Here is a 25,546-nt window from a genome sequence, read left to right on the forward strand (position 1 = left end):
ATATACAAATAGATACACACTTTTATATGATATTATATGATTGAGTGTTATTTTATGTTTAATTCAAAATCATCTAATCACATGATAATATATATTAAGTGTGTATTTATTTATGTACTTAAAATGAATACGTATAATTTTATTATATTATATTGGCTAAAGGACTTATTCCTACTTAAAGTATTTTATTTTCTCAAGTGCTCACCTTTTATCTTTAAAAATTTTATTTACCTATTAATGAGCGGTTAAAGATAACAGACTTCTAACCTTTTAAAATTTTATTTTTTTTCCTCCCTTAAACCTTAAAAATTAACAATTTCATCTTTAGACCAAATTTAAAAACCAAAAAAACATTCCCTCCCCCCCCCCCCCCCCCTTAGGGTTTAGTTTTCAAACTCTGGTATCATCATCGACAGCCTCTCCCTCCCAACTTTTTCTCTCCCTTCAATAATCTTTCTCCTCTCTCTTGGATCTTTGGTCAAAATGATTGAAGTCGGGAAGACAAAGATCTAGTCTTCGTCTTCCCTGTTTCAATCGCGCTGGTCGAAGGTTCAAGTGAGAGATGAGAAATTGTCAGAAGGAGAGAAAACGTCAGGTGAGAGAGATTGTCGGCGATGACACCAGAGTTTGAAAACTAAACCTTAAGGGGGAAATATCATTTTTTAAAACTTAGTCTAAGGAAAAAATGATTAGTTTTTGGAGTTTAAACGGGGAAAAAAATGAAATTTAAGTTTATTTTTAATATTACAAATAAAATAATAATTTTACCCTTTAAAACTAATAAATTTAATTATCTATTAATAAGTAAATAAGATTTTTAAAAATAAAAAATAGGAACTTACAGAAACAGGATACTTTGGGTGGAACAAGTCCTTTGGCCTATTGTATTTGGAGAACCATATGCCTCATTCAGCCACTGTACCATCTGAAAAAAAAAAAAAAAAGAGCATCCACCCCAAAGGAGTCAAGGGACCCCATTGTCTCCCTCAATCATAATCCCCAATACCCCAAAAAACATTAAAAAAGGAAACATGCACTCCACTTTTTTCAATCACACTCTCCAATCACTTTCCATTCTTCACTTAATGTTTCATTAATTAACAAACAGTACAAAAGCACATTCGCAAAATGATTCTCTGCACTAAGATTAATTAGACATGATCACAATAAATTATTAATTAATAAATAAATTTTAACTTTAAGCCAAGAGCCAGAAATCTTTGTGACGTTTAGTAGTGATCAAATAACCTCCTTGTTTTTTGCTTTTTCTCCTCACAGCAACAGCCATGCAGGCTGCATTTTGGATGCAATATTCAACAACGCCAACAGGGACTCGATTACCTGCCCACATCATAATCAGACGCCATGTGGTGGAGCGTTTCTTCTGCCCAAGAACCAGCAGCGCCACCCCTTGCTTTTTTGCTGCTTCTACAATTGCCGGACCTTTTTCTTTCCCCTCCACCACAGCAACTTCAAGCTGTATCTGTCGTTAATTTCAACAATTATAATTTAATTATGTTATAAAGTTATAAAATATTTATAGACGAAAGTTTTCTGATACCCACATCAGGTCTTTTCTGCTGACACATATTTTTTAAGTTATGGACAAGTTCATAGGCCCTTGGAGCTGATCTCTCCTTCTTCTTGCATGATTCTTCACCTGCAGCTGCAAGTGCAAACAGCTCTATATATATATATCTAACAATCAAATATGAAAAAAAAGTATAGAGAGGAAAAAATATCTCACTTGAAACTTGTTTAGAAGGCTTGATGACGTAAAGAAGAATAACTTTATCCTGACTCTGAACTGAGTGAGTTAATGACCATTGTATAGCTCCCTTAGCTTCACTGCTCGAATCAACCACGATCATGATTTTCCTACCATTCACCAACCCGGGTTTCACTTCATCGCTACTACGCTTCTCTTCTCCATTAACAATGCCAGCATTCTCAAATTTTCCATCGGTTTTAGCAGTAGGCTTGGGTTGTATTGGCGGCGACCGGACTCTAACCAGGGGCCTAATTCTGTTTAGACAGAAATTTGGCAACCTTGCGCCTCTCTTGCCCATCTCTCAGGATAAAATGATCACTACAGCAGACAGATAGCACCAGTCGTTATAATTATTATAAGAAGAAAGAAATTAATATTGAAAAAGAATAAAAGAAATGAAGAGTTAGTTAGGAAGCAAGAGCCCACAGTTCAAGATGTGGATGTACCGGGTCCTGAGAGGGGGCTTGCTTGTTTTCGCTTTGCCTTTTCTCTTTATCTTTCTTTTGTCGTTTAATCATTCACCACCCTGTTTGTTTTCTTTTTTATTTTCTTGTCCCTGTGGGGGCTATTCCCGAACGTGCTTGTCATGAAGCCGTAGGCCCCAACCCTTCTTGGACCAGCCAGTCAACACTTGCCTCTTGGGCACATTCTCAGGTTAATTAGTGCAACCCACTATCTCATTACTTCGGAATGTTGCTGCAAAACAATTTCTTTCGGGAGAAATGAGAATTTCCAAGTATAAGAATCATAAATGGAAAGGGTAATTGGGTGAGATCCACATTCTCATATGGTTGCTACTGCTGGCACCGTTTTAGGCAAATGATAAGCATAAGATTGAGATTAACATTGTAAAGGCTATGATAAGGTGAATGAATAAAACGTAGTTCAGACGCCACTTTCATCATTAATGGGCTTTAGTTGAATAAGATAAATATATTTATTAGGTGGAACATTCATTTTTCATAGAGGAAGTCAACTTCATAATGCAAATTAGAAAAGTAATTAACCATGTGAGAAGAAGATTTGGGAGACTTTTCTAAATTAATTACACTAACTTTGTAATAAATGACGGGTAGGAAGTCATATCAACTTTCTAACATATGTCAATCTTTAATTGGTCAATTATTTAACGTGTACATTTGCCTTCCACAACTTTAATTACTAATTAGCATAATCCAAGGAACAATTAATTAGGTTAACCAACTTTAAATTCCTTTTCTTTGGCAGTAACTTTATTTTGTGGTCCTGCCTTTATTCTTCATCCTCCTCTTTCATACCAAATTTAGCTTCGGATTCCAAATCCTAGGCTGGGGATTAATTATTGATTAATATTTAGTTTCAGTAACAGTGTTTTAATGTTTTAACCATGGAAGGATGGGTGTCTAAGTAAATTTTATAAACTCCTGTCCTTCATGTGAGAAAATTACGACGTTAAGAGTTTCTATTCTTCCTGTTGTTTTTACCTTTTCAATCCTTTTTCTTTACCTTCAACTTTTCCAACTTTTTCTGTGTACCCTTAAACTTTCAAATAGTATCACGAACACCCATTTACCCTAACTCTGTTACTTTGGCGTTCTCATAGGGTCAAAACAGTAAATCTGCTTTCAAACTAGACCAGTCAAGCATTTTTGCTACTTCAAAAATACTCTTCCATCTTCTTCACTCTTTATACTGTAAACAATGGCCATCCAAGAACCTCTCTTTTCCTTTGAAGAACATCAAATGTACAAGGCTAATCTTAAAAACAGTATAGTTTTTGCACGAATAAGAAAGGTAAATGTAAGAAAGATTTTATTCTATGATATTTTCCTAACTCTAACCACCTAAATCGTGTAACCTTGGGTTCTTGCCAATAATTTTATTTTGGAAATTAATCTCAAGATATAAGGTAAGTTCTTTAAGTAGAGATAGATTCAATAAATATATAAAATATAAAAAGGTCAATATCCTAGGAGATCAATCAATGATATGATTGTGTAATATACTGAGTACTAAAATTAATTTACTAATTTTCTTTATCCAACAATAATAGAGATGCTTGTAAAAACACTAGAAATAGCAATGGAATAAGTAAACACGATTGTGGGTCATGTTAAACCAAATTTAGTATGGTCTATTGTATATATGTGAGGCATCAATTACACCAAGATGGCCCATGATTCGAAGCTTGGAAAAAAGCTCTGAACGAAAAGGCCCATTGCTATTGTTGTGGGCTGGGCCCTACTTGGCCTATGGACTATCACAACCCGACTAGTTACTATTGACAATTTAAAAAATATTCTTTTTGAGAAAATTAATGAGCAAACCGTGAGCTTCATACTTTCATCAGATTAGTTTTGCTTGACCCATAAGACCTATTACTGTACAAGTCTCAGGCTCAACCCGATGGGCAACACCAAAGTCCACCTACCTCGACCCCGACTCACTGCCACATCTATATCTATGGAACATATTATGCAAAGGTCTATCAAAGGGCAAACTTTGTGGGTCATGCCAAACCACAACATGGTAAGACTCAAGACACAACTCACAGTCTTATGAATCTTGTTCCTTCGTATTTATATATATTGAAGCTAACATTATAATCCTTTTATATTAAAAAAGTAATATTTTATGTATACATTTTTGAATATATAATTAAATATACAAATTATACTTTATCATATGATTGAATATTGATTAATCTGTAATTCAAAAACTGAGAACAAAAAACGAATGTCTACTCAATTATTTACTCTAATTGCACATTTTATTGCAAGGAAAATCAGGATCAGGAAACTATGGTACTAGTTTAAGTCAGCACACATCCAAAAGTATACTTATGCTTCGAAAACAAGTTCCCTTATTTCGGTGCTTGCTTAAAAAAAAAATTAAAGCTATACCAAAAATGGATTAGGAATTGCAGGCGAGGAATCCTAAATAGTTAATGACTGCCCAATTTGAAGTCCTACTTGAACTCAAATTAGTATTGTCTTCTTCTACTCCAACCAGGACTAATCCTTTCTATTATATATTGCTTCTGTTTTTTCTGTTTTTTTAACTTTTTTATACTCCCATTGATTTGGGCTTCTGATTGTTTAAAGTATCGGTTACGCTTTCTTTGTGTTCTATTTCAAGGTTAGTTTCTTTGAGTCTTAACTTTTGCATGATCGAGACTGGTTTGTGTATATATACATAGATATATACACATATATTTGGTTCTTTCTAATGTCTGTAAATAGGTTTTTTTTTATCTCCATTGAAGACGTTTATACATACGAAGACAAAGAAGAGCATGCATCAAAACAATAGTGCTTAACAGAATAAATACGGCCTTAAATTGCCAGAGATTTCTCTTAAATCAGATTATTTTGTTTTGTTTTTCTTTGAAGCTGCGAGATTATGAGCTGTTTTTGTTCTTGCGTTCGTGTTCCGGATAATGGAGATGAGCTAAATAGTTCTGGCTGTGGAAGCTGTAGCTGTCTCAGTGGCTTCTTTCACACCTTGATCGACAAGGTATTCTTTTGGATTTCATGTACTTAATTTCCTGTATTCCTTTTTTGCTATGAACAATATTGAACAAGAGAAGTACGAAATACTTTCCCATGTTTAGTTTTCCATATTTAACTTTCTTGAACAGAGAAACCCTAAAGAATTCAATTGAAGGTTCTAGTTGCTTCATTAATATAGGAAATTTGAACAGTTCTTTATGTGTTATTGATTCTTAATGATATGATGCGATTCTTCTACCTACAGTATACACCATTATTCAGCAATAATCAAATCAGGACCCATCAACAAACTGATGATGGTTCATCTCCACAGTCTCAAACTACAACATCTGTTCCAAGAATTTTGCCGTTCGATGATCATTCTACCCACAAATCTGTAAATTCCTTATTGAAGTCATCATTCAATGAAATGAAACCTGGTTATGGCCATGAATCATCGCAAGATGAGGATGTATGTCCTACATGTCTTGAAGGTAATACTTAACAGACATGATAGAAAAACTTCCTCTTTTAAGTTTGAAAAAGATAATTGGATTCATGGTAATTAATCTTTGAATTTAATTTGCGTTGACAGAGTACACCCCTGAAAATCCAAGGATAGTTACAAAATGTTTTCATCATTACCACCTTAGCTGTATTTACGAGTGGATGGAGAGAAGTTCAACCTGTCCTGTTTGCAGCAAGGTATAAATTTCTGTTAGCATTTTTAACTTGTAACTCTTCAATGGAGAAACTGACATGCAAGCATGTTTACATATTTCACTGGTTGGGAGTGACATTGCAGGTGATGAAATTTGATGAAATTGTTTAATCCAAGTGAAAGTGTAGCTGGGTATGCCAAAACTAGAGACGATCAGATTACTGGTGAGAGCATATAAATCATATAATATCATAGTATAGAGAAGGCCTAGTTTTCTTTTATTTTACTGGTACTGCAACTGTCCAACTTCATGTTTTTGCATGTAATTTGAAGAAAATTTTCATCCTGTGGAAGGTATTTCAATTCAAGCATTAAGAGAAACGATCCCAACCCTAATTTACCTTCTCCATTAAAATTTTCAAGAACATGCAAGCGTTAATCTAATCCACCCCTCACAGTTGGCTAACAAAGAAATGTTTTTTATTTGAAAAACCTGAAAACGTTTTTGTCAAGCAGACCCTTGCAAGCCATGAGATAATAAATAGAAATATAGAAGTGATAATTAAGTTTAAGCAACCCTTCTTCAAGTACCTTATTATGATGAGTTTTTTTAAGTCATATCAAATAGATAAAGGAGAAGGGCTGAGAAGAGTCTGGTGGTTACTTAATCCCGTGCCTCCTTGGTTGTAGCTTTACTCCAACACTTACAAACAAGTATAGATAGTAGATGGAAACTAAGCGTCTTAATTTCTGGTTTGAATTCATGCACCAAAGCATCCAAGGTGGCACGAATACACTGGTTCAAGAGTGAGGTCAAGCCCGTTACGCCTCATCTCCTCATCTGCTGCTTCTTCTTCTTGCTGATAAGCAGTAGCACCACTGCCTCAAACAACAAGGATTCACATTCAGAATATACATGTGTATTTATGAACATATCCTAAATTACCATGCAACAGATTGTTCATCAGATAAAGCATGTAGAATTGGCCAACCGATACAGCAAATCCTTCAAGGGAAATGCAGAGAAAAACATAAGGCTTAAAAATTGTCAAATAGTCTCACCAGTTATGCCTATGTGTTACCTGCGGTTACATATCCAGAGAATAATACTATTCTTACTAAGTTTATATTCTAGGTTTTATGTACCAAAGTGTATCATTAATTTAAAAGTATCGTATGATGTCATTCAGTAAACATAAGGCTACCATGTAGTTGTAGTCTAGAATAGTTACCAAGCTACTCAGTGATAAACATAAACTATTCTCATAGTATGCAAGAAATCTATAATTACCCAATCTTCATGCAAGGAGGTGCCTGTGGCAGCAGGAAGGATAATGTATTGGGGCCCTGGTTTTGCTGCCCCCACTGTGCTTGCTGAGCCATAGTCTTCTCCCTCTCCTTGATCTATTTTGATATCATTAAAAAAAAAAAAATTGTAAAAAAGTAAAGAGAAATACAACAGGCCGTCAATATATTAACTAGATCCAATATGTACGCTAACTAGATTTAGCAGAACCATCTCTGATAACAGGTTACTGGAAAAGAAGTATATAAAAATTGCTCGATAAAATATGGTAAATAAGACCTCCTTAGCAAGCATGTTGTTCTGCTCCTGTATTGCCTTTTCCTGTCATAGATCACAAGAGGAAATGGTATATGAACAAAATTAGGAGCTCTGTATAAGTAAGATGTTGCCATTGAGAAGTAAAGGAATTCAGAGAATGTCTCATGCTCAAAAGGCTGTGTCAATAAAAGAGGATATAATGTAGAGCAATACTTGGAAACTAAGTAAAGGTAAATTCAAGCTTATTTGAGCTCGAGTTTGAGTGTACTTGAGTTCAGTTTGGCTTGAAAGAGTCAAGCTTGAATTTGCCGAGTTAACCTCAAACTAGTTCAAACTCAACTTTATTTGGGGGAAGTTGAGTTTAAGTTTTGCTATAACACTAAATTCAATTTAACTTGATATTGTAGATAAGTCAAAATCAACTAAAATGATATTATTTTAATACATATATAAAACAATATCATTTTAATCTATTCAAATCAAATATTTTTTCAAGTTTGTGAGCTTGGCAAAACGACCACCCACACAACTCAAACTTAAACTTGAGCTCGACATTATAAAACCCTTATACTTGAGCTCATATAAATTGAGATTGTTTTAGACTCATTCAAGCCAAGCTCACAATCATGCTTGAGCCAGCTCACTCAAATCCACCTTATTTGCCATACTTTCAATTTGTACACAAAGCACAATTAGTTTAAGGAATCTTTAATCTGTAGTTATGCTTGAAATCAATAAACCATTATAATGTCTAATCAAGAAAGCAAGAGAAAGTTCAGAATATTGCGTCTTGATGATAGAGGTTAGACATACTGATCATTCAAGTTTTACAACAGACTTATGGTAAAAGTTGTTACCTTTTTCTGGAGCTCAGAGATGGACTCATACATGAGCTGATTCTGCGAATTAGAAAATTTTAACATCAAATAAGGAGCAAAATTATAAATCATATTCGAAGAAATCCGAAAGGTCCATATACTTTTCTTGATCTGATGTGTTTGAGAGCAGTGTCAAGCTGCTGCTCCAAATTCTGGATATCTCTCACACTCAGTGAGTCCAAGTCTTCTCCCAAATAGTGCCTGAGAAGTTTAATATCAATTAAATCAGATGGCTTTGAAAAGTGACCTAAGTGATAACATGAAAAGAAGGGAAACAAAAATTGCCCATATATATACTAGTCTTGTTCCTGCATGCAATTTTTAAATACCTTTGGCTCCTTTGCAAAAGTTCAATTTTGGACTTAAGTTTGTGAAACTCCAGAGACCAGTTACCCTGCACAATCAAGCAGTTTCATAAATGCCAGAAGGACTATGAATATTTCACATAACTTCAACTATTTGATACACAAAGTACATACCGTTGATTCAGGACCAGGATCAACGAGCTGTCTCTCTGCATAGGAGTACCTCTCATAGCGTTCAAGGATCCTTTCCATGCTGTTTCACAAGATGAAATTAATTTCTAAACAAAGATCTTCTTAAACAAATGCACATAAAAACATTATGGTTTTCAATAATAACATATAGTTATTTATGGAAGAAGATTATTATGCAGAAAATGCCACATTTTTTTATGCATTTCCAAACTGTTAAAGATTTTAATATAACTAGAATAATATACACTTCAGGCTTTCAAATGCTACAACTAGTAATTAATAAAACACTTGTTTTCCTTTCCACATAATTGAGTGATATCAAGCTAGTTTTATGTCTCTAATTACTAAGGAGATTCATCTTTTTCTTCTCAATAAACTTCTATTGAAACTCTCAACTTTCTTCAAGTTCATTCTTATCCATATAAATATGTATATATGAAACAGTGATACTATAGAAGTACCTATAGATTTATGGCCAAAATTGGGTTGTCACCTTTTATAGATTTATGTATCAAGAAATGCAATTAATTTTGTACCAACAAGTGTAACTTAAATTTTGATATGTCTAGGAAAAAACAAGGAATGCATACCAATTAGTTCGTTTTATTAAAAAAAAAAAAAAAACCCATATATAATTTTACAACAATATATGAAAATCTTTTGTCATTCAATATTCATTTTCAAAATATTATTATTTTTAAGTTTTATTTTTTAAATAGGTAAATAAAAATATATAAGTTTCAAGAAGGAAAGTAGGGATGTTAATTAGCTTGAAATTAAAATCCAGTCCAACCTAGTACAATTACATAAATAGATATTTAAAGTATTAAATCGTATTCTCATATTTGTGTTTTTATTTTTTATTTTTTTTGTAATTTTCGGGGAAAAGAAAAAAAGATTGAGAAACATTTACCAATTCAAGGTTAGGAAATTTACTTTGTTTGCAAATCAAATACAATGCAAAGTTGAATTAAATGAGATTTTTGATAAGGTTGAAACAGCAAATCCACCTTGCCTACATTTCTATTTCGGAACCAGAGGTCTGGAACCGACAGGAGAGAGTCATTTGTAATAAGAGGTGGAGTTGGATAAATTGAAAAAAGAAAAAAAAAAAAAAGACATATGAAATAAAGAGTTCTTGAACTAGCTTCACAGATATTATGTCAAAAATTCTATCTGTTTTCTTTGCTTTAATCACTTGATTCAATAACATGACACCAAGAAATCATTATGCTATTTTCATCACATGCATTTAAACAATCACTGCCTCCTATTTACATGAAGTCTTAAAAGGATTAGAAGGATTTAAAAAAAAAAAAGAAAAAAGAAAAAAGGAGAATTACACACTACCCAATAAAATTATAATTATCATATGATTTTATAATTTTTCATCTATCTTGAAAACTACCATAATAGAAAATTTTGACAATAATATACATGAGATTATGTTTTATTATTATATATGAAAAAAAAAAAAAATCAAATGCTCTCCCTTAATACTGGACTTAATATACTAGAGACATGGCATATGCATAATGGGAAACACCAACCAACAAGCAAGAGCTTTCAACTTCTTGTGGAACAAGTTCTCAAAAATCAAAGCAAAGTAGCCTGACAAACTCAAAGATATTCCTGATCCAAAACCATAACTCACAAGCTACAAATCTTTGTTATTTTTATCTGTATGGAGGGCTCTATATTTTCCACTAACCTTTGAAATTTGTAAGGATTAAACAATTTCTTTTAAGTTGAGAATTCCATATGAAGATTCATGGGAGAATTTTCTCTCCGAATTGAATTCTAATCTTCAGTTTTCTTATTTATTCATTGTACCGTCTATCTGCATATTTTAACTAATAGCTTCAAAGTCTCCTTGCATTATTAGTATTTAAGAAATCAAAATTAATTTTTTATATGTACATAGAGAGAGAGAGAGAGAGAGAGAGAGAGAGAGAGTTCACTCACTCTTAAACAGTGCAGGTATAAACCATGCCTAACCAGAGAAAACGACAAAGAACTAGATCAAGTACCCTATGAGTCTTCTGTCTACCCATCAGAATATTGTACTAACTTTCTTAAATCTAAATCTATGAGTTTCAACTTCAAAAAGAAGAAAAACAGAAAAAGATTTTTGTTTTTTCAATTTAGTACACTTTTAGCTAAGCCGTTGTGTTTGTCCTGGAAAATTGAACCACAAGGTGAGGATTATGGTAATAAAAGTAAATACCCGATGATAACGGACTGTTATCTCTCGCACTCAGATTTTCAGTTTTGATGGGACTTCTGATCCCGGAGAAACACTAAACATGTAATTACTTTTTGTTGTTAACTTTTTTAACATCCTAATTACACCATTAGCTTGTTTATTTGCATAGAAATCTCTCAAACTAAGAACTACTGCTTCAAAACTGTAAATAAGCTTTACTCTAGCTAGCCAAAATTTTAAGATTTTTGTAGAATTAAAAAAATTGCAAAAAATAAGCCAGCAGTTATACAGCGGTCCTATATCCAAGAATAATGGGCAAAAAATCTAGGTTAAAGCTTTTTAGCAGGAAAAAATATATATGTATGGATAAAGAGTATAAGAAATGCCAACAGAAAGAAAGATTGAGAAGAGTAGAGGGGCAAAGATGAAAAAAAAAAAAAAAAAAGGAGCCAAAATGGTTACCTTGAATCAGTTGCATACTCAAAGAGTTTCCCTCTGTGAGAGAAGACAATCAGGGCAACATCGGCATCACAAAGAACAGAGATCTCATGAGCTTTCTTCAATAACCCACCTCTCCTTTTGGAGAAAGTGACTTGACGGTTGATCTTGTTCTCTATTCTCTTCAACTGAACCCTACCTCTTCCCATGTTGACGATGAAGACGATCTCTCGTTAGTTTTCCCTAAAAACACCAAACAAGAAGAACCCAAGAAAACCCAAAATCAGATATTATAAATGGGGATCTTTCTTCTTCTTGCCAAATGTGATGTCTGTCTGACGAAACATGCACATATATAGATTGGGAAATGAAGCAAACAGTTCGAGATGTGAATATAATGGTTTTTGGAGAAAACTGCCCGGATTTGGAAAACCACCGTGGTTTGTTTAAGGATCTGCTGTCGAGTTCCCATTGGCTCTTTTCCTCTACTGTCTCTTTCTAAACCCCAATTATTTTATTTTTAATCTATCTCTGTCACCCGTCTGTACGGACCCAATCCTCGACGCCTTAGCTGTCGACGCCGTACGTTTGTCTATTTTTTTACGGGTATTTTAAACAAAATATTCATATTTAATGTTGTTAATAACTTGATTAGTTAAATAATTAAATTTAATTCTATATTAGGTAAGTAAAGTAATATGCATTAAGATTTTTCTAATCATTGGCAATTCCTCTTCATGTACATTTTTGGGGCTTCCAAGCAGCAGCCATGGAAATGTGAGTCCTTGAATCTCTCTTAATACAATATTTTATTTATTAAAGTGTTTGAATGGAAGAATATTTTATTATTAAAATTAAATAATTATTTTAAAGATAAATTATTTTGATAAATATAAATAATTATAGTTATAAGTAATAAAAAAATAAAAAAATATTATTTTTTAAATATATTTAGGTATAATGATTTTAAAATATTTTTTTATATTATTTATTATATTAATTAAAAATAAAATTATTTTTGTCCTAAAAAATTAATAAATAAAGATATAATTATAATAAAATAAATATTAACTTGATAATATTTTAATATATAAGATAGAGATGAGAATTAAATTATTTTTTATATTGTTTATCATAGGTAATAGAATATTATTAGAATCTTTTATTAGTTTAAAATCAAACAAAGTAATGTAAATAAGAAAAAAATATATTACCAGAGTAATTTTTAATGCTTACTAACCAAATGTCTCCCAAGAGTGAAGTGACTTTACCATAGAAGGGTGTTGAAATTATAAATTTATTTATTTTAACTTTTTTCCTATTAATAAAAATCAATTAGTTTTCCCGAACGGAAAATGAGTTTATTTAATTTCTTTAGTGGTAAATTTGCATGGAGTGAAAATTTTCAATTTTGTAAGATTATAAAATTAAGAGTGTAGCTTTACTCGGGCTTTAAGTCGAACTTTGGATGAAATAATAGAAATTTAAAAGAAAATTCTTGATATATGATGGTTGGACCAAATTAGATCACGATCTAACCGTTTACTTGTTTTGATTCACGGTATGATTTGGTGAAAATTCAAATTAAATCTCATTGTTGACATTATATTAAAATAATTTATATTATATATTTAATAATTAATTATATAAAATAATTTTAAATATTGATTTAAATAATTAACTAATTCGACCATCGATTAGACTAAACCTACCCTCCCATCATATCGATGCCCAATCTAATTTTACAAATATCAATTTTTATGAGTTCTTTTTTTACATCTCTACGATGCGGGTTGAGAAGCTTATCAAAGGGTTTTGTTTTGTTTCTTGATGCCAACCGTTTTGATGACCATAAGGAGAACGACATGACCATCCCACCTCTGTATGAATGTTTGAATTTGTTACCCATTCTTGGGTCAAGAAAATGGATACAAAACGTTTTTGGGAAAGAAGGGTAAAAGTGTAATATTCAAAGAAAAAGTGTTCACAAAACAATTCAAAATGTTCCATTGCAGGGTAGCTAAAATAAGAGGCCCTGCGTGAACTCAATAAAATAACCAACATCAAACTTGAGACTTAAATCAAAACGAGTCGAATTGTGAGCTACTCATGAGTGACTGGATTCCTTAGTAGGGCTGGATTCGAGCCGAGCCGAGCTCGGCTCGCAGCCAGCTCGGGCTCGGCTCGGCTTTTTGAGGGCCGGCTCGAGTTCGGCTCGAGCTCGACTCGAGCCGAATTCAGCTCGGCTCGAGTTCGGCTCGGTAACGGCTCGGTTCGGCTCGTTTTTTATATCAAAACGACACCGTTTTGTATATATATAAAAATCAAAACGACACCGTTTTGTATAAAAAAATTTTTAAAAAAATATACCGAGCCAGCTCGGGCTCGGCTCGAGCTCGATCGAGCCGAGCTGAGCCCGGCTCGTTTCGGGCTCGAACCGAGCCGAGCCGAGCTCGAGCCCGAGCTAGCTCGGCTCGAATCCAGCCCTATTCCTTAGAAACCTCATTACATGGGTGGATAATTAGTCTTGGCTCAGAAATTTTCTTGCGGGGAAGCCCATTGCTTTCTCTATCCTCACGTACAGCAATTTAATAGGATTTAGACAAGGTAAAATTAGATGATGCATTTGCATCACATCATAGTTCGGCTTTTTCAATGCAATCTTTCTATGATCCATTTGCTTAACGATTGGTCAAACACAATTGAATTCATGTTGCACAAGTTGACATCCTTGAAGCACATGCTGATAATCCATAGAGGAATTTTCTATAAACCATCCTCATTACAAGAAAATGGCCAGATTATAACCTAAAAAATAGTCTTATTTCAGAATTGAACCAATCACATCGAATGAAACAAACTTTAGATCCTTCAAGTTGTTTTTCTATCACAAAAAAATGATTAAATTATAACCTCTAAAATAGTCTTATTTCATATATATTAAACCATTTTCAGAATTAAACCAGTCATACTGAATAGAACAAATTTTGGATCTTTAAGTTGTTTTTCTGTTGCAAGAAAACGATCATAATATAACTTATAAAATAATCTTGTTTTATCCATATTAAACCACTTTTGGGACCAAACTAATCATATCGAGTGAAACAAACTTCAAATTTAGTGACGATCTTATAATTTTTGAACCAAATAAATTAAAATTTTAATTTTAATATGTCATCGAAAGAAATTTAAACACATTTTTTTTATGTATCATTTTTTTTAATCATTTAAACTACTCTTCACGGCTAATTAATAGGTTTCCTTGGCCCAAGACTATTAATTTATAAGAGTTTTACGTATTAATCAAACTTTAATAACTCTTTGACAAAATTATACATAGCAGCCACAAAGCCGCAAAGCCATGTGCGTCTTTTTGGCATTTGTAAGCCTCAACGCAACGAAAATGGTCACCACCTAAACAGCACTTGAACCAATCTAATCATTAATTGCATTTTTGACACAAAAACACCACTCGAATATATTCAACTTCTTGTCTTATTACTTTTCTTTTTTTTTTTTTTAATTTGATTCTGTCACTAATCTCCGACAAATTAAAGCATAGAAATAAGTATTAAAATTTTTTGAAGATTGAAATAAGATTAAAGCATAGAAATAAGATTAATAAAACTAACGAAGCATTAAAAATTTTAAATAAAAAATTTATATTTAAATCTCTGTCACATTTATGATATATTAATTTACCTAAAATAGTGATTGTAAATTCGAAAAAAAAAAGGGTGTTATTCAAACTCATTTGTCATGCCATTTAATTATTCCATGGGTAACTTTAGTCTCCAAAAGTATAGCATCAATCAACCAAAAGTGATCAATACATTAAAAAAAGAATACTAAAACGTTATTATAATTCAAAGTGAATAACACTTTCCCACTCAAAATTTGACTTAAAAATTTATCTTCATTCGACGAATATATAAATCGTACTTTCTTATCATAAATTTAATTTTGTTAATGGAAACTTAACTGTAAATGGGCATAAGAGTAATTCAATTTCCCAAAATTTAATAAACCAATGCAATGCCAATTTTGCCCTTTCTCAAATGAAACTCAATCCATTATTTAAAAAACCAACTCATTGGCCCATGTTAAACGAAAACATACAACATAAAAAAAAAAAAAATTGAGGGAGCAGATGGTTTGTGCTACAACAATGGAAAAGAGGAAAATTTTGAGAGTTTGAGAAAAGGGAAGAGAGAGAACGATAGAACATAACGAGGTAGGGAGAAATTGGTAGAGTGAGCCATAAGCGGATTTTGTTAGAGACCGAGTTGACTTGTGAGTTGGAAAAAGATGATGGGTGTCTTGCGGCAATTGTGCAAGCCATAAAGCTTCACATCTAGAAGAAAGTAGGAAGGAATATAGTTGAGACTTTCTTTGTTACAATTTTTACCTTTATATGAGTATTTTACTTATCATTTGAAAACAAAAAAGTTTATTATTGAATCGTGTTGCTTCTTAATCCTAAAAGTTTACTACTTTTGATTTTGTTACATGATTTAAAATCAAACCGTTAAAAACAAGACAAGTAATTTTTTTTTTTTTTTTGGTTTTCAAAGAAGATTAAGTATTATTTTGAGCAATATCCTCAAGCTATGGAATATATTTGACATCATAGAAACTTTTCTTTTTTTTATCTCCTTTGAATTGATTCACTCAAGTTCAAGTCACACACTTTGTGCATTAGATTCTTTCATCTTGTGGGTAAGTTATGTCTTTTGTTCATTTTTCGTATTGACATTTGTCATCCAAACATCAAAAAATAAAAAAAAACTTATGACTTTTAGTCGACGATTACAGTCCTATCTTTAGCCACGGTAATCTTGCCCTTAACTGATGGTTAAAATTGCATCGACCAAGGTGCAATCTTGACTTTTAGATTTACAACCACTCTATTTTCAATGACAAATTCGGTTGTCATCTGAATCTAGACTATGACAAACATAATCCATTTTATTACTTCTTATTCATTTCAAACCATCTTCTTGTCACTTCTTTGTCCTCAAATCATTCAATATATAAAATCATAATATAACTAATCAATAAGGATAGTTAAGTCATTTTGCATGTCTCTAAATAATTAATAAAAAAAGTAAAAAAGAGAAAAGGGTAATTTAATAATTTTAGTTTGTACATTTATATCAGAATCCACTTTTCGAAAATTTTAGCGAAAAGATATGATTTAAACGCTCAATCAATGAAAAGTAATTTTAGTCAAATCTCGGACACTCATATAATTCAACAAAAACTTCGAAGTAGAGGTAACCAATTGAAAGATTCCCTTGTTTACCTGGATGAGGTAACAGTAAGAAAGATATAAATCAAATCCATTGTCAATGGATCAATCTCAATCTTCTTCTTTATTTCTATATAAAGCTACACAGATTTCATATTATTGATGACAACGAACCAAAAAAGGCGAAACCAGGAGAATCTATTCTCGTGAGCAAATTCAATAGGGAAAATTAATATAATAATTCGCCACTAGGCTCCTTCATGCACGTGCGACAAGCTAGTTTAAGTTGAAGGAGGACCATGCTTAGAGTCCATTCTTTTTAGTTTTCCAGAAATCGAACAGGAGCCCTTTTCCTCTTTTTTTAATAAGGATTTTGTCAATATTGATTAAACTTACTCTTCAATAACTAAACTTATGATTACTAAATTAAGTAAATAAAGATTTTACTAAACTCAGATATTCTTTTTAAAAATTTTAATATTTTATTAGTTATGATGACCTTTGTTGGGTTCACCCAATTAAGAATAAAATTTTGAAATATTTACGATGAGAAAAGAAGTTCTTCATACATATTGAAATGATAGAGGAAATCGGTGAGGCCCTAAGGTTGGAACCAAAGCAAGCTAACTTGATTTTTGAAGTCGTCTCAGTTTAGTATAAATTTGTTTGGTTTAGATTTGAGTTAATTTCAACTAGAAGTTTATTTTTTAAATTAAGTGAAATTCAAATTAAAAAAAGTTTGGCTCGAGTTTTTAATTAAACTCTATCGTTTAATTTTATAATTTAAATTTATAACTTATTAATAAAATAATTTTACTTTTTTATTATTAAAATATAATAAAATTTTACACATATTTTTAAATATATAATTAAATTTACCAAAATGAAATTGATGTAAAGCAAAAAAATGATGATAGGGTTGGGGATTATTTTTATTAGGCCTTATAAAACAACTATTTACATAATAACCCTTAGTTTTTGGTATTTATGTAGTCAGGAGCTCCCAGCTGTAATTGTCAACTGTGGAAAAGACAAGTTGGGTGGGGGGCATATGAAATAATTGCACTCACACTCAAAACTTTTGAATATGGCCAACCACATCAATCACAACACCTTGTACGCAACGAAACTTAGGGGAGAGTAAGGGACCACCACGTATTTTCATCATCATAGCTGGGGAAGGGCAAGACAGACATGGGGAGAACTTCACAATTTTCGTTTTTGTCCTTATTATTGAGATAATAAATTTTTTATTTTTTTTTTGAAGAAAAAATTATTTTCTATTTTTTTTATTTTCATAAAAAAAAATTATTTTTCCATGCACCTTAAATAATATCTTTTCTCAAAATTTTTAAATATAACCTAAATATATTAAATAATAAAATCAAAACTAACATATTATTTTAAAAATAATAAATATTAAATATTAATCACATTAATATATATAATCTAAAATTATAAAAATATATTAATATTTTAAATAAATATATTAATATAAAATGATAAAGACAAGGACGAAGACGAGAATAAGAACAAAAATAAGTATGAAGTAGAGTGAAATAGAATGAAGATATGTACATATATCCTCATTTCTGTTTGTTAAAATTCTTTTTACTTTCGTTTCTATCTCTTTTTTATTGAAAATTTTTTTTTTTATTAAACTGAAAAAAAAAAATAAAATCTTTGAATTAAGAGCAAAATTATCATATCCAATCAGAGCTCATCCAACCAAACAATTTAAATCAATCATTTCCAACCACGGATGGATGGATGAATGGATGGATGGATGGATGGACGGATGGACGGATGGTGGCCAGTGGTCCCTCCCTAAAATTCCAAAGACCACAAAATTTCATAAATATGTCATTATACCCTAAACAAAGTAAAAACATGTAAATACAAAACGCAATCTGACTCACTTTGGTAAATGGAATAATACGAGGCATCCATGACCATGTTGTCGAGTCCACTCAAGTGCATGGTAGCGACTGTTAAACTTGGTGAATTTTAGAAATTCCTTTAGATTGGATTGGATTGGATTGGATTAGATTTGATTAGATTTTGTTGGGTAAAAAAATGGAATATAATATTGAAATTATTATATAATGTCCACTCTTTGACTAATTTGACCCACAAAAACATTATTCACTTTAATAATTCTACACAAAGCATCAACAACACTGCTCCCCACTGTACACTTATATTTTCTCTGTTCTCATATTATAATAACACTAATAATAATTAATATGGTTGGAGTTAGACAAATTATTTTGATCATATAATTAGATGGCATGTATGTATATGTCATACCTTAATTTAAAATAATATTATTTATATTCAATGATAATAAAATTATATATGTTATTTTTAATACATAAATAAATACATATTTATATGTATTATCATATGATTAGATGATTTTGAATTAAAGATAATATAATACTTAATTATATGATGATACATATAAATATGTATTTATTTATGTATTCAAAGTGAATATATATAGTATTGTTCATTCAATTAAATATCTAAATACCCAATTATATGATGAAACAACGTCTGGGTATCTAATTTTATATTCAAAATTGAATGCATGATACAATGCTCGTCGGTTTAATTGGCAAAACAAGAAAAACATAGGCGATTTTCAGTCAATATAGAGCTCCACCACAGTAGCAACTCATATCAAAATCCAAAAACCACTAAACATTAAGATTTATTTTTCGAAAGCAACAGCAGCTATAGATATAAATATGTAGACTGCAAGAACAAGAAGCAAATCGGTTGTTCCAAGTCTGAATATAATTGCATTGGCTTACCCTTTATCACATAGGGTTTTTCAACAACTGCCAATAACCATTGTTCAATAACAAGAAGCTGAGTTGACATACAACAGAGTCTACTTATTCTCTTGCATTATTACTTGCTTTCACAAATAATTGTTGGTTTTTCAAGGGGACTCACAGCATCCACTCTGGAATGAGTCCATTCACATCTTGGGATGAAGTAGCCGCAGTTCCCTCATGCGTAACCCCACCAGAATTGCACCTGAAACACACACACACACACGTAAAAATTAGTATTGAAGGACCCAATCATCAGTAGAAATTCATTGTTCGATTTGATGCATAACGAAATAACATGAAAGATAAATTACCCCATCTGCAGTGTGTTATTGTTATTTAAAGGATGGGTAAAAGGCTCAAACTGAGTAGTCCTATTGCTGTAGGTGAAGCTTTGGTCGCCAGCTTCCCATGATTTAAGTGCTGTATCAATGTCTTCCAACTGCCCACCATTCACCTTAACTTATGAGAGCTAATCGTGTGGGGAGAATTAAAAGTGGAGCGTATTTGTTTGTTAATTGATGAGGATGTATATGGTGCAAAAATTGATGATGAGGTTGGAGTTGAGCAAGCTTCTTACCTTCTTCCTTAAGACATCGTTGGTTTCCATTAACATTTCTTCCTGTGCAAGGGAGAAATGAAAGATAGTTTATGCTTAACAATTTATATCTTTCATCTCTATGAAAGGAAGTACGTATAAGATAAATTTACAACTTCCTGAGCATATGTATACCTTCCTTTGAAGTTCAGAAAGCCGATCAAGCTGAGATTGGGCCTGCATTCAATTAATAGTTGTATCAAGAAGGATGCAGTCTAATGTTTCAAGAAAGTAATTAAAGAAACAACAAGAAGTAAGAAGAAGAGATCTTTAAGGTTCTAGCTACCTTGCGTGACCTGATTTGCCTCACTGAATTGTCCAGTTGCCGCTCCAGCCGTTCAAGGTCTGATATTCCCAAGTCTCCTATATCTTCACCGAGAAGTTGTCTACAAAAAGCCAAGTAAATATTTACAATCATACTATCAATGTAAAAAGAAAATGCAGGCTGTCCAAAAGTTAATATATATATATATATATATACATATGTATTCACTGTTGCTGGACGTTTAGCATGGTGAAATACCTCTGGGAGTGCTTTAACTGCTCAAATCTTGATTTAAGCTGTAAGTATTCCTGGTAGTTGCTCTGCATGATGTAAAATACGAAAATTTTATATTGAACATTAGCGCAGGATATCGTTAGGAGAAGCATAACCATGTAATGTGACACAGTAATCACTTAGTTATAATACGATATGCTTTACAACATTATAGGACCATGATTAAACTCTAAATTACCTCAATGTCGTTATTAGGCAGGTTTGCTTCCAGAGATCCATAACTATAACTTTCGTACCTCTCAAGTGTACTGGCAATACTGTAATGACAAGAAGTTATGCGAATACCATGTAATAAAACAACCACTAGCGTTAGCTTAAACAGAAAAGATCTTCACATTCTTATTAAAGTAGGCAGGTATTGTTGCATTGCACCTCCTGCACGCCAAGCACCCCTGGAATGCGCCAGGAGATGGGCACTCAAGACTCAACAAAACATTATATAACATATAGTTCAACTAACAAAAATGAACATCCGGGTGCCATTTGACTGCACTAACTCAACTTAAAACATGCCTCAACGAATAGAAATATGCAATGTTCCAATCAATCCAAAAACACAACTTGATGACAATATAACCATCTTAAACGTACCTCAAAATGCAAATACAATTGTAAGAAATATACAACCCATTCAATCCGAACTCCAGTTTGTATACATCGACTTCAACAATAACTCCACATTGATAGGATATTTCTTATTGATAAGGAATCAATTTCCTAAAAATTAGCAACAACCAATAAAGTACAACTATACTATCCGCTATTTTGAAAGCCACTATTATATTGTAAATAATTCTTAACTATTACAATAACTCAAATATAACCCCTCACTATAAATATAAATAGTAAGGGATTATTATTGAAAAATAGAGATAAATCAGTAACAATTATTTTAATAATATAACATCTTGTAATATTCTTTGATCAACTTAATAATAACACTATAGATGTAAATTTTTAATCTTTCTAACCATACTATATAAAAAGTTATTGTCTCTTTTCTATACATTCTATTTTTTTATATTTTAACATTTGAATCTTTCTTATTTGGTGTATTTCTCGTTAATGTGCATTTACACATTAACAACCTCAAACATTTATAAATACTATTAGGAAAGATGGTGTGGTATGTTACATGACCTCGCGGAGGCTTAGGCTTAGTTTATAAGCCTTTGCACTCTTCAAGGAAGCAACAATGATGTAATATTAGTTCCCTTTTAACTAAAAAACTTAGATTAATCAATTGGTTTGGCTCAAGCACTTATAATGAATGGCCTGACAGTGTAATATAACAATCACGTGAATTCTAGGCTTAGTTTATAAACCTTCGTCCCTCTAAAGTAAGCAACCACGATGCATTCTATCGTTAATCACATTGAAGTTTAGGCTTGGATTACCATAGATGTGAGTTTACAACATGACAACACAGTGACAAGATTGGGTAGCTAGTTTGACATATATAAAACCTCGCAACGCCTTTAACAAATAATCTAATGATACAATCTTAATGGTATAAAGTGTCATATTTTGATTTGATGGTCTGGTATGATGTCAGACTTTTTGACGCTATCATGAAACCCAAAAACAGATACTTAACTGTGAAAGTGGGCAGATATCATGGCTCTAAAATTTTACAGTTCATCATGCTAAAGCGGATACATGGTTTGTAACACAAGCACATGTGCATGTGCTTGCATCTTTGGTCGCATCCACCAAATATAAGTGTCTAGTCATATCAACTAAGAGGCTTAAATCCATCAACTAGGTAGACAGATGCTTGCATGTTGCGTCTCATCTCATCAACTAAATAGACGTATTTTTTGGAATGAATGCACGATAAAGTCAAAGCCTTGGTACTCTTCAAGGCCGTATTTGTAAACATGTAACTGAAGACTTCAAATTTTAGTTCATAATTTTTATAACTCAAATTTGATAGTGAAGAATAAAAAAAAATACATAACTAAATTGATATATTTTCCTTCCTATGCTTGTAAATTAACGAAGAACTCTGAAAAAAAATAACTAATAGTAACCCACATTATCTTACCAAAACAACATAGTTTTCGAGGGGCTCTTAACCCTGCTGAGTTTTTATCTATAACAATGACACTATCTTTTCACTAATTTGTCAAAGATCTAGTAATTTTTACTTTTGTACCTGTAACAATTTCTTTAGCCCACATAATCTTACCAAAATAACATAGTTTTGGGACTATGGCATATGGACTGAAGCCAACAGATGTTCGTGCTGACAAAAGTTCAAATAAAAGCCACAAGACAATTCAGCAGTTTAACATGACATGTTTATTTTATGTCATTTGTAATTGTACAATGTAGGACATCATGCTATGAAGTATTACAGATCATTCATAGTGGTAATTTATTATGTGTTAGTTTAATATAGTTTATTTAATCAGATTAACATTATCAATTAAACTATACATATCTATTTTAAGCACATAAATAGATACACACTTGATAAATGTCATTAAGCAATTAAGTGATTTTGAATTAAAAATAAAGTAACATTTAATTATATCATCACACATCATGTATATACTCAAAAGTTGGTACATATAATATTGCTCTAACATTTTTAGGTTTATACACACACACACACATATAGAGACATAATTCAAAAGACTCCAAAATAACTTACACATTACTTCTTGAAATTCAACTAGGTTTAATGAAGAAAAACTTTGTTTAAATTTGTATCATGAGCATGTGATGCACTGAAAAAGGCTTTTAAATGATTTTGGCTTGGGTGGAACTAGGCATATGCTCAAGAACAAGTCAGCAGTAGCCACATCCATATTTTGGCATCCTTGCAAATTAAAATGAACAAGTGCTATTACACCATATGACATATATTTGATTTCATAAAGACATTTTTGTTATTATCATTTTACTTTAAATTTAAAAAAAAAAACACACACACACACACACCAAATGACTTTTAAATTTCTCTTGACATAGGGTTTCACATGATAAACGATGAATTAATTCACATCAAATGATGACATAATATACACGTTGCACCAAAAATTGGGTAATTTTATAGCACCTTTGAAGTGATTTTTGGTGCTTATTAGAACCTTTTAAAACTGAGACTTAATGGAAAAGTTTCTAAATCTTAGTATTTTTGCAGTTACCAAAATTGAAGAACTTTGATTTAATGCATGCCAATTTCAATTCCTCAGGGATCACCAGAGTCACCTACTAAAAAAATTCTTTTTTCATAAGTATATACACCAATTCATTCTTATATAATTAAAGAAAAATCATCATAAACAGGTTGGATAACAAGTTTAACAGCCCTACTGATCTCTATTTTTGAGCATCTAACTACTCTCATAAAAACTAATTAGACAAGTATAATGTCGATAATAGGAGGCATGAAGAAGTTTCCAGAAGATTTGACTTGGATTATATATTTAATTAGTCAACTCTCATGCAAGTAGTATTCTTTGTTACTATCTAATTGACGCTTAATATTACAATCTTCTGACATTAGTTTTTTGTCAGCAAAATAGTGCACCAGTACATGGAGAATATACCATCCCAGTTTAAATCTTTCGATCAAATCTGTTACTTAAAATTTTATCATCAATAGAAGTGGCTCGCTAAAAATGTTTGCAGATTTTTAGCTTAGGGTAATCTTTTCTTTCTAAAGTGAATCCTCAGCACTTCTCAAAATCAAAACAAAAATAAGAAATAATATTGAAACTATTATGAATTTTATATGGTGAATAGACCTAAGCGATCAAATATGTTTAACCTTTTAAATTAAAATGTCAATACTTTAAATGAGTCACTGAAAATTATAAGACAGAGAATCTATTTCCGTCTAAGACAACAAAGAAGGCATCACATTCGCCTAAAACAAAAATATTTAGAACCTATATATTTTGCAGAAGCTCAGATCCCATAAAACATCAGAATCCAAACAAGTAATACAAGTGACTGTTAATTTTCCTCTGATTAAAGTCCGGAAATGTACCATTTTTATCCAAAAAATGCACAAAAGATCCAATTCTAACCCATCGACCACGTCGAAGTATCCACACAACCACGAAAAGAAAAACCAAAGTAATAATAACGATTAATCCGCTAGAAAATCTATAGCAAAATACGATGTGTACAAAGAAAGAACGTACTTGGAAGTGCTTGAGAACTCATAGAGTTTACCACGGCTAGAGAAGATGATAAGAGCAACCTCAGCTTCACACAAAACTGAGAGCTCATAAGCCTTCTTTAACAGTCCATTTCTTCTCTTTGCAAAAGTCACCTGCCGGTTTATCTTGTTCTCTATCCTCCTCAGCTCCACTCTTCCCCTCCCCATCACTAATATATTATCAATTATTTGTTTTTTAATCTAAAAATCAATTATGGCAACCAAACCAGAATAATTTGATTTTCCTTTTTAATTTCTCTCTCTCTTTTGCTTCTTGTTTAGGGCAAGAAGCTATTCTGCTTTTGAAGAAAGTAGGCACCAGATATCATTTTATGCAGAAGAAAGAGAGAAGTTGGGACTGCCTGATGGCTTTTTTACTCTTTGTCCTTTTATTTATTTAATTTTTTCCGAATAAAATCTCTGCATTTCATTAACGACAACCTAACATTCCTCAATTTAGGGTTTCTACGTGTCGACACCACAGCCATCGCAGTACATCATTTCCCTGCGTTGACAATACTACCCCTCTGAAAACATCATATTTCCACAGTTTACTCTTGAAAAAAAAACATTAATCCAGTATAATTAGATAAATCTGTCCATAACAAACGACATTTAAACGTGTTTGTTTCT

General features: G+C 31.8%; 4 protein-coding genes across 6 annotated transcripts; 1 reads left to right on the forward strand and 3 right to left on the reverse strand.

Annotated features, from left to right (window-relative positions):
- Nucleotides 1-1,019: 1,019 nt before the first annotated feature.
- LOC123214809 lies at nt 1,020-2,128 on the reverse strand. 2 transcript variants are annotated; one of them, XM_044634805.1, is made up of 3 exons: nt 1,748-2,128; nt 1,566-1,666; nt 1,020-1,477 (listed from the first exon to the last, which is right to left on the reverse strand). In XM_044634805.1, exons 1-3 carry the CDS (start codon nt 2,067-2,069, stop codon nt 1,199-1,201), a joined length of 702 nt encoding a protein of 233 aa, XP_044490740.1. In that variant the 5' UTR covers nt 2,070-2,128; the 3' UTR covers nt 1,020-1,198. The 2 variants fall into 2 exon arrangements, with proteins under 2 accessions (XP_044490740.1, XP_044490739.1); XM_044634804.1 differs by having other exon boundaries at nt 1,020-1,483; nt 1,748-2,127.
- A 2,515-nt stretch (nt 2,129-4,643) lies between these two features.
- Nucleotides 4,644-6,270, forward strand: LOC123214159 (E3 ubiquitin-protein ligase At3g02290). Of its 2 annotated transcripts, none has more exons than XM_044633907.1 (5): nt 4,644-4,736; nt 5,143-5,266; nt 5,507-5,735; nt 5,837-5,946; nt 6,047-6,270. In XM_044633907.1, exons 2-5 carry the CDS (start codon nt 5,153-5,155, stop codon nt 6,071-6,073), a joined length of 480 nt encoding a protein of 159 aa, XP_044489842.1. In that variant the 5' UTR covers nt 4,644-4,736; nt 5,143-5,152; the 3' UTR covers nt 6,074-6,270. The 2 variants fall into 2 exon arrangements, with proteins under 2 accessions (XP_044489842.1, XP_044489841.1); XM_044633906.1 differs by having other exon boundaries at nt 4,657-4,888.
- Nucleotides 6,271-6,437: 167 nt separating this feature from the next.
- On the reverse strand, nt 6,438-11,847 carry LOC123214156 (agamous-like MADS-box protein AP1). Its single transcript, XM_044633904.1, has 8 exons — nt 11,510-11,847; nt 8,824-8,902; nt 8,674-8,738; nt 8,446-8,545; nt 8,324-8,365; nt 7,488-7,529; nt 7,194-7,306; nt 6,438-6,781 (listed from the first exon to the last, which is right to left on the reverse strand). The coding sequence occupies exons 1-8, from the start codon at nt 11,692-11,694 to the stop codon at nt 6,664-6,666; spliced, it is 744 nt and encodes a 247-aa protein (XP_044489839.1). The 5' UTR covers nt 11,695-11,847; the 3' UTR covers nt 6,438-6,663.
- A 7,577-nt stretch (nt 11,848-19,424) lies between these two features.
- On the reverse strand, nt 19,425-25,306 carry LOC123214158 (agamous-like MADS-box protein MADS2). The gene is made up of 8 exons (XM_044633905.1): nt 24,897-25,306; nt 20,915-20,993; nt 20,701-20,762; nt 20,464-20,563; nt 20,313-20,354; nt 20,160-20,201; nt 19,894-20,021; nt 19,425-19,784 (listed from the first exon to the last, which is right to left on the reverse strand). The coding sequence occupies exons 1-8, from the start codon at nt 25,079-25,081 to the stop codon at nt 19,697-19,699; spliced, it is 726 nt and encodes a 241-aa protein (XP_044489840.1). The 5' UTR covers nt 25,082-25,306; the 3' UTR covers nt 19,425-19,696.
- Between the last annotated feature and the right edge of the window lie 240 nt (nt 25,307-25,546).

The sequence above is a fragment of the Mangifera indica genome, chromosome 4 (genome assembly GCF_011075055.1).
Source record: "Mangifera indica cultivar Alphonso chromosome 4, CATAS_Mindica_2.1, whole genome shotgun sequence".
In the NCBI taxonomy this organism is placed as follows: Eukaryota; Viridiplantae; Streptophyta; class Magnoliopsida; order Sapindales; family Anacardiaceae; genus Mangifera; species Mangifera indica.

Coding starts and splice junctions, on each gene's coding strand:
- LOC123214809 (XM_044634804.1), bottom strand. CDS start 2,069: ATGGGCAAGAGAGGCGCAAGGTTGCCAAATTTCTGTCTAAACAGAATT. Junction 1,667..1,747: donor GCCTTCTAAACAAGTTTCAA/GTGAGATATTTT, acceptor TTGCACTTGCAG/CTGCAGGTGAAGAATCATGC. Junction 1,484..1,565: donor GTCAGCAGAAAAGACCTGAT/GTGGGTATCAGA, acceptor AATTAACGACAG/ATACAGCTTGAAGTTGCTGT.
- LOC123214159 (XM_044633907.1), top strand. CDS start 5,153: ATGAGCTGTTTTTGTTCTTGCGTTCGTGTTCCGGATAATGGAGATGAG. Junction 5,267..5,506: donor TTCACACCTTGATCGACAAG/GTATTCTTTTGG, acceptor TTCTACCTACAG/TATACACCATTATTCAGCAA. Junction 5,736..5,836: donor ATGTCCTACATGTCTTGAAG/GTAATACTTAAC, acceptor TTGCGTTGACAG/AGTACACCCCTGAAAATCCA.
- LOC123214156 (XM_044633904.1), bottom strand. CDS start 11,694: ATGGGAAGAGGTAGGGTTCAGTTGAAGAGAATAGAGAACAAGATCAAC. Junction 8,903..11,509: donor GAGTATGCAACTGATTCAAG/GTAACCATTTTG, acceptor CTTGTGAAACAG/CATGGAAAGGATCCTTGAAC. Junction 8,739..8,823: donor ATCCTGGTCCTGAATCAACG/GTATGTACTTTG, acceptor TTGATTGTGCAG/GGTAACTGGTCTCTGGAGTT.
- LOC123214158 (XM_044633905.1), bottom strand. CDS start 25,081: ATGGGGAGGGGAAGAGTGGAGCTGAGGAGGATAGAGAACAAGATAAAC. Junction 20,994..24,896: donor GAGTTCTCAAGCACTTCCAA/GTACGTTCTTTC, acceptor TTGTCATTACAG/TATTGCCAGTACACTTGAGA. Junction 20,202..20,312: donor TTTCTGAACTTCAAAGGAAG/GTATACATATGC, acceptor TCCCTTGCACAG/GAAGAAATGTTAATGGAAAC.